This window comes from Capsicum annuum, chromosome 12 (assembly GCF_002878395.1).
Source record: "Capsicum annuum cultivar UCD-10X-F1 chromosome 12, UCD10Xv1.1, whole genome shotgun sequence".
Classification (NCBI taxonomy): domain Eukaryota; kingdom Viridiplantae; phylum Streptophyta; class Magnoliopsida; order Solanales; family Solanaceae; genus Capsicum; species Capsicum annuum.
Window position 1 is genome coordinate 4,736,967 of NC_061122.1, and position 8,376 is coordinate 4,745,342.

Here is an 8,376-nt window from a genome sequence, read left to right on the forward strand (position 1 = left end):
AAACTAATTGGTTGAACGGTATATATCTACTTACCTCAAAGATGAATACTAATGGAGGTTTGGTTAATTTTGAATGGGTGAAGGGTGACTGGTGAAAAAGAAGTGCAGTTCAAAGTTATGTATTGTGGAATTTGTCATACTGATCTTCATATGATCAAGGGTGAATGGACCAATAGCATATATCCAATGGTACCTGGGTAAGTTTCATTTTGCTCCATCTCTTTTACTATATATGTTCTTTATAAGTAATTTGCGATTTGCACCCCTAATGTACATAATATAAGTGGGAAATGGTAAATACAGATGCGGATCCAGACTTTTGAATGATATATGTACTTAGTTTTGGGTGCATTTTCCTTCTTTCTAACTGTTTGGACTAAGAAATTGTAAATTTGATCATATAATTGGGCTTCTTGATGAATGAAATATGTCGCTGAACAACTAGGTAGGGGTAAGATATGCGTACATCGTACCCCCTCAAAACCTACTTGTGGAATTACACGAGTATGATAACATGTTATGCAAATAGAATTCTTGTTTAATACTTTGTTATTGTCAATTTCTCTTACAGGCATGAAATTGTTGGTGTAGTAACTGAAATTGGTAGCAAAGTGGAGAAATTTAAAATTGGAGACAAAGTTGGAGTTGGATGTTTAGTAGGATCATGTAGAAAATGTGTAAATTGTGACAACGATCTTGAAAACTACTGTCGCGATCAGATATTGACATACAGTGCTATTTACTCCGATGGAACACCTACGTATGGTGGTTACTCCGATATCATGGTAACGGATGAACACTACGTGGTCCACTGGCCGGAAAATTTACCAATGGAAGCTGCACCTTTGTTATGTGCAGGGATCACAACTTATAGTCCATTGAAATATTTTGGACTTGACAAGCCTGGAATGCACATTGGTGTTGTTGGTCTTGGTGGACTTGGTCATATGGCTGTCAAATTTGCTAAGGCATTTGGTACCAAAGTGACTGTCATTAGTACATCTGCTAGTAAGAAACATGAAGCAATTGAGCGTTTGGGTGTGGACTCATTTTTGGTTAGTCGCGACCCTGACCAAATGCTTAACCAATCAATCAACTATGCTTCGAACCAATCAATCAACTATGCTTCGATCTCAAATTTATAACACGATTGTGACATATGAATAGTACTAAATATTTTTTCGTGTGTGTTATACGAACAGGCTGCAGCTGGCTCACTCGATGGCATCATCGATACTGTTTCTGCAATTCACCCTCTTCTTCCATTGATTGATTTGTTGAAATCTCACGGGAAGCTAGTGATGGTTGGTGCGCCTGAAAAACCACCAGAGTTGCCCATATTTCCCCTGATTCTGGGTACGTTTGACGATTTTGTCTATGCATTTTTTTTTTATTTTTTTTGAAAATTTAAACAAATGTATTGATGTATAATGTGTATAACAGGAAGGAAGCTAGTGGCGGGGAGCGCTACAGGAGGGATAAAGGAGACACAAGAGATGGTAGATTTTGCAGCTAAGAATAACATAACACCAGATGTTGAAATCGTGGCGATGGACTACGTGAATACAGCGTTGGAGCGCCTTTCGAAAGCGGACGTGAAGTATCGTTTTGTGCTGGACATAGGCAATACATTGAACAAGAGTTGAGATGTGTGTCCTATTTCTTTGGTTTTGTGTATCAAAGGAAGGAGTCAGAGAATAAATATGATATTGTGTTTTCTAGTGTTGATAACACTCACGAATCATGTAGTTGAAAAGCAGAGTGATAAAACTATCAACATTCAGTATTTATATCAAATTATACTAATTTAGTATCATAGTCGATTCATACATGAGGCATGTGGCGAAAGATTCATGGGCATTGTTCCGTTCCGCTGGGAGCTAAACGGGCATATGCTAGTCCGTGGTGTTTCGATGATGTCTTCAATTTCGAATAGATAGTTTATAGTACTATCTTGTGGGCCTCGTTTTTATTATGATCTAGCGATGTGTTACCCCATTTTTGTTGTGTGCATTTATATTTTCTGTTTGTTTATTTGTTATACTATTATCTGTCCTGAGTCGGAGGTCTATCGAAAACAGTCTCTCTACTTCATTTGAGGTAGTGGTATGAACTGTGTACACTTTAGCTTCCCCAAACCCCACTTTATGGGAATACACTCGGTATGTTATTGTAATATCATCAACTACCTTCTAACAACTTTTTGTAGCTACTACCACAGAAAATAACTCAAATACCCTTCTCACATTTTTATCACGTAACACAAGCAAAATGAGAAACATAGAAAATAATTGCTCTGTTTCTTGTCATAGATGAATTTTGACTTGTGACTTTGTAATATTCACATATGGCCTTCCTATTCAAATTGTGTGACTTATCCAACACACACATATGCAACAAGACAGAAACCTGGGATCTATGCTTGTTTTGATATCATGTTGAGTTGTATAATTATCTCATTTAAAAATTTAAACGGTTAGAGATTTAAGGATATTTTTACTTAATTAATTACGTTTTCAGCATGAATCATCAACTCATAAACTGAATTTTGAGGTTGAGTGGTTTTAAGTCCATTTGCTCGATATTGGGCTCCATATTATGTTATGTCTTTTATGCTCCAAGTAGCAGACATTGATGAGTGGGACGAAAGTTTCTAAGTATATCCCCACGCCAGCTTTGGAGGATTGGAAAGTTCTCTAACTTTTTATGTGTTTTTGGTCAATCCTCAATTGATGATCTATCTTTTTAGATTGTTTTAAGTCTATAGTCCATTTTTATATTATTTATATTGTTCGAAACCTTCAAAAATATCGTCTCACTAGTTAAGTTCTCCAAAAATGTTTTTTCTTTTTCCCTCAAAGAATAATCTCACAAGATACAAAAGGAAAAAAGAAAACAAATGAGTGGAAAACAGGATTATATATTAAAAAAATAACATGAGAGAGAGAAAGTGGGAATATGTCACTTATGTAATGCAGTGGATGGGGCTGCTCCTTTCTTAACCAGAGGTCTCGAATTCGAGTTCTAGGTATGAAAAAATCTTTGGTAAGGAACACCACTATCCCTCGAAAGGAACCCTATTCGGCGCAAATTTAAATTAATCGGACTCCAATACAAGTACCAAACACCAAATGAAAAAAAAAAGAGTGGAAATATGTCAAAAGAAGGCATGATTGAGAAAGAGACTTTGCCTATCAATATATTCAAAGAAAATTGCAAAAAAAAATGTAAAATTGTTTGAATGTGCGTAAAGTAAACTCTACTTTAGTAAAATTGTCCTATCATGCAAGTTTTATGCGACGAACTCCATAAAAAAAATGCATTGAGTGAGTCTGAGACAGCTCCACCCATTTAAAAGATCACATGTTCAATCAACTTGATCATTATACTGTTAAAAAAAGAGTTGGAAAAATTAATAGATCAATGTTTCACACTGTATTATGTTTTTTTTTTTTTTGTTAAATATACTTTTACATTATCTTTATGGTTCTTCCATAAAAGCTTTTTGGAACTTTTCTTTTTGGGGGAAATTTAAGAAAGGAAAATATGTGAATATTCTCTAAAATTTTGTTATATTCACGGGAATCAATAGTTTTTTTGTTCAGATTCTGTATATATATTATAATATTTAAACATTAGATCATGAAATAAATTATTTTTGTATAATAAGTTAAGGTTTGAATATGTAAATTTAAATCTTAGATTCATTTTTTAAAATAATATAAAAGAAATATCAAATATCTAAAATAAAAGACATAATATATAAATGTACCTTTTAACTTAATCTTATCGAACATTTATATCTTTTAATTTTAGATATTTATAATAAATAGATATTTAAATTTATATAAAATTAAAGAATATACATGTGTCCTATGTGATCTTCGTTGTTGAGTACATCAATATTTACACACAAGCAAAATGAGAAACAAAGAAAATAATTACTCTTTTTCTTGGAATTCATGAATTTGGACTTGTGGATGTAAGGCTTTGTGATATTCACATAAAACCTCACCTCTCAACCAGTGGTTTGGACTGCGTTAAATCTATTCTTCTCAAACTCTATTATATGGGAATACATCGGATATATTGTTTTAATATTTGCATATGGCCTTTCTGGTCTAATTTTGTGATTAGGATCTATGACGATTTTGATATCATGTTGAGTTGTGTAATCATCTCATTTAAAAGTTTAAACGGTTAGAGACCCGGGGGACATTTTTACTTATTCAATTATGTTCTTAACATTAATCCTTACATCTGAAGCTTAATTTTGAGTTTGAGTTACGCCTTAGATCCATTTGGGCTCGATATTATGTGTTTATGCTCCAGTTAGCTGGCATTGATGTGTGTGATGGAGGTGTTAAGTATGTTTCGCTTCAGCTGTGGAGGATTGAAAAGGTTTGGCCAATCTTCAACTAATGATGAGCTATCTTTTGAGATTGTGTCTAAGTTCAATGTTCATTTTTATACCATCTATATATTGCTCAGATTCTTCTTCGATTACGCATAAGGTAAATCGCGCTATAGTATAATAACTCTTAAATCAGAAGGAGAGGTAAATCATACTGTAAAAAGAAAAATTGCAGCTTATAGTACTTTTTATATAAACTTTGAATGTTCAAATTATAATTTTAAAATATTGAACAAATCTAATCTAATTAGATTTTGAAAATTAGTTAAATAGAATCACGAAAAAATGAATTGTATAAATTAAAAAAAAACGGAGGGAGTATATAATATGTAGAGGTCGGACTATGTAAATTTTAAATTTTGGATCTATTTTAAAAAATGACGTAAAACAATGTTAAATGTGTTATAAAAAATACCTAATAGTACATAAACATGTAACTTGACATCAATGGACATTTATATATCCTTTAATTTTAAATCTTCATAAATAGACACTTAAACTTTATGAAATTAAATAAATAGACGCATCCATTTTAAGTATCAAGATTCGTCCCGCTCTCTCATCTACACGTATATAAATTTAAGTGTATATTTGCGCACATCTTTACAATACAAGTACAACTGCAGTCAGTCAAAAAGCATTTATATGCCATTGAAGCCAGTCAAAAGGCATATATATTTATGCCAAAAATAAAATAAAGAAAATCCTACACAAATCTTAAAAAAAAAAAAAAAAAAAAGAGAAGTCAAAATCCAATTTGTTTAAGTAATTAATTAATTGTTCCACCTCATCGATCACGTCACCTATTCTACACTCAAAATCCTATAAATAGGGGTCATAAGATTATCACTTTTGTATCATTATATTCTTCTACATATAAAGTATATATATTTTTATTTTCAAACAAAAATATCAACTGCAAAATGGCAAAATCATATGAAAATGAACATCCAATTAAGGCATTTGGTTGGGCAGCTAGAGACACTTCTGGTGCTCTTTCTCCTTTCAACTTCTCAAGAAGGTGTTCAATTTTTTTAGTTAAAAAAGTTGTTTTATCTGTCTCGATTTATGTGACGCACAGTCAATCAAGATTTATAGTTTTATATAGTTTTCAAATATAATAATTTTATTTAAAAAAAAAACTTAAACCTTTTGTGTCCAATTCATATCGAAATTTTAAATGTGTCACGTAAATTGAGACAAACAGTATCTGTTTTTGTTCAATTCTAGAAATTTTGCTGCTTGATTTTTGTTTATTTTTCTTTTAACTTTTATGATTTTTTTTTTTTTTTGTGCAGGGTGACTGGTGAAAAAGATGTGCAATTTAAAGTTATGTATTGTGGAATTTGTCACTCTGATCTTCATCAGCTCAAGAATGAATGGGGTAATAGCAAGTATCCCGTTGTGCCTGGGTAATTAGCTCTTATCTATTTTTTATTTTATTTTTGGTGAAAAAAATTATTTGTCTTTTTTTTTAATTGTTAAATCTTTATTGAGTTGTTTGTCTGAACTATGCTAAATGTTTATTGAAACACATATGACTATTAGTTATTCACTTTTTCTAGCTGAACATGGTGAGTGATAGTTAGAGTTTGTTTCAATTATAAGCATTTGGTGATAGAAGCGAACAACCCAACCCTTGGAACATACTACAGCCTCAGGTGGTGAAGAGCCAACATCGAGGTGTCAAACCTTTCGTCTCGATGAGATCTCATGGAAAAGATCAGCCTGTTATCATTAGAGTAACTTTTATCCGTTGAGCGACGGCCCTTCCACTCGGCACCGTCGGATCACTAAGGCTGACTTTCGTCCCTACTCGACGGGTGGGTCTTGCAGTCGCACCTCCCGTCACTTATGTAGTGGAAAATAGTCGTCAGCATTCTATAAGCAACTTGACCGAGTCTACGAAGCTTTGTTTTTCTTGTAGTCGGCCCGTAATGCCTCCTTTCAGTTCAGAATGCCTATTATTTAGTGCTAGAAGCTATACGCCATTTAAGAAATTTAAAAACCGAGATACTTTAGGTGTTTTTTACCCTTCACTCTACTTGTTTAGTTAAATTTCCATATCTTGTGTAGATGAGCCCCTTATGCTTTCTTAGCTAAGCCCAATTAGCTTGCTATTTTGAGTTGTTGATACCTTAGTAAATACTAAGTTGTTGGGACTATGTATTCATGAGTGTCACTAATTTCAAATATTCTGATTACAGGCATGAGATCGTTGGTGTTGTAACTGAGGTTGGTAGCAAGGTGGAGAAATTTAAGGTTGGTGACAAAGTAGGTGTTGGATGTCTGGTTGGATCATGTCGCGAATGTGAGAATTGTAGCGTTGATCTTGAGAATTACTGTCGTCGTCCCACTTGGACATACAACAGCTATAACTCAGATGGAACCCTGACATTCGGAGGTTACTCCGACATCATGGTATGTGATGAGCATTTTGTAGTACATTGGCCTGAGAACTTGTCGATGGATGCTGCTCCCCTGTTATGTGCTGGAATTACTACTTATAGTCCTTTGAAATATTTTGGACTCGATAAGCCTGGAATGCACATTGGTGTTGTTGGTCTTGGAGGACTCGGACATATGGCTGTTAAGTTTGCTAAGGCATTCGGAACCAAAGTGACCGTCATTAGTACATCTGCTAGCAAGAAACAAGAAGCAATTGAGTGTTTGGGCGCAGACTCTTTCTTGATCAGCCGTGATTCTGAGCAAATGCAGGTGAATATAACTTGGGCATAATAGCTATGTGACCATCTCGTCTAAAAGTTTTAATTGTTTGACAAATACTTTTATTTAATTAACCGTGTCTTCAACAAGCCACCACCTCGTGTGGCGGCCCTGATTCTCTTTTTTCCATGAGCCAAACACGTGAAATTTCTCCTTTTGTTTTTTTGATAATGGTGGCGTTGAGCCTTTTGAATTCAACTTGTCAAACGCGAACGGAGGCTAACCTTTCATCTATTAATATGAACAGGATGCAGTGAACACATTGGACGGGATCATCGACACTGTATCGGCAGTGCACCCTATTCTTCCATTGCTTATGTTATTGAAATCTAATGGTAAGCTTGTTATGGTTGGTGCACCAGAAAAACCAGTGGAGTTGCCCGTGTTTCCTCTACTTATGGGTAAGCATATATAGTTTTCTTTATGTACGATTTCAAATAAAAAAGTTCAGACTAAAGTATATGTAATGTGGCTTTTCCTGGGACTCCGCGCATAGTAGGAACTTAGTGCACTGAGTTGCCTTTTTTAGACTAAAGTATATACAATATGGAAAACAGGAAGGAAACTAGTGGCTGGAAGTGGCATAGGAGGGATGAAAGAGACTCAAGAGATGGTAGATTTCGCGGCAAAGCATAACATAACACCAGATGTAGAAATCGTGCCAATGGACTATGTGAATATAGCGTTGGAGCGCCTTTTGAAATCGGATGTGAAGTACCGTTTTGTGCTAGACATTGGCAACACATTGAACAAGAATTGAGATGGAGATTTCTTGTTTCTGGCATATCTGTTTTATGAAATTTTTTGTCAAGAAAATGAGAATTGGGGTCACCTGAGGTGTGTCTTGTTTCTTATGTTTTGTGTATCAAAGGAAGAAGTCAGAGAATAAATATGATTTTGTGTTTTCTAGTATTGATAGTACTCAAGAATCGTGTAACATTGAAAAGCAGTGCATTAAAACTATCAACATCCAGCATTTATATCAAATTTTACTAATTTAGTGTAGTAGTATGACTTGGGGGATTAGGTAGTGTCAATTTTGAGTGCCAAAAAGCGATTGTCATTACTTGAGTTCTTGAGTTCTAACAAAGCTAAGTCAATCAACCTTCTATCAAGACAGCTTTAAATTGGTGTTTTAATATTTCAATTGGTTGAGAATGTGACTTTTTTTTAGTAATTTTATATATTTGATTTATTTTTATGGGTTTCAACAAATTTCGAGAATTTATTGGAAG

The 8,376-nt window shown here is 34.0% G+C and overlaps 2 protein-coding genes across 4 annotated transcripts in view; both read left to right on the forward strand.

Annotated features, from left to right (window-relative positions):
• Window positions 1–1,829, forward strand: part of LOC107850276 (8-hydroxygeraniol dehydrogenase) — a 19,567-nt gene extending 17,738 nt beyond the window's left edge. For 2 of the 3 annotated variants that reach the window (XM_016694684.2, XM_016694686.2), the window contains exons 2-5: window positions 84–197; window positions 572–1,055; window positions 1,203–1,356; window positions 1,444–1,829. In XM_016694684.2, coding sequence (XP_016550170.1) covers window positions 118–197; window positions 572–1,055; window positions 1,203–1,356; window positions 1,444–1,646 — 921 coding nt within the window. In that variant the 5' untranslated portion in view covers window positions 84–117 and the 3' untranslated portion in view covers window positions 1,647–1,829. Of the gene's footprint in view, window positions 1–83; window positions 198–571; window positions 1,080–1,199; window positions 1,357–1,443 lie in introns of all 3 variants that reach the window. The other variant, XM_047400607.1, reaches the window with a different exon arrangement.
• Window positions 1,830–5,270: 3,441 nt separating this feature from the next.
• LOC107850275 (8-hydroxygeraniol dehydrogenase) lies at window positions 5,271–8,053 on the forward strand. The gene is made up of 5 exons (XM_016694683.2): window positions 5,271–5,435; window positions 5,713–5,826; window positions 6,622–7,132; window positions 7,389–7,542; window positions 7,699–8,053. The coding sequence occupies exons 1-5, from the start codon at window positions 5,338–5,340 to the stop codon at window positions 7,899–7,901; spliced, it is 1,080 nt and encodes a 359-aa protein (XP_016550169.2). The 5' UTR covers window positions 5,271–5,337; the 3' UTR covers window positions 7,902–8,053.
• The last annotated feature ends 323 nt before the right edge of the window (window positions 8,054–8,376 follow it).

Bases quoted from the DNA above. Each gene is read 5' to 3' on its own strand.
- LOC107850275 (XM_016694683.2), top strand. From the start codon at position 5,338: ATGGCAAAATCATATGAAAATGAACATCCAATTAAGGCATTTGGTTGG. The intron at 5,827-6,621 runs GTAATTAGCTCT...TTCTGATTACAG, and splicing joins AAGTATCCCGTTGTGCCTGG to GCATGAGATCGTTGGTGTTG. The intron at 7,543-7,698 runs GTAAGCATATAT...TATGGAAAACAG, and splicing joins CGTGTTTCCTCTACTTATGG to GAAGGAAACTAGTGGCTGGA.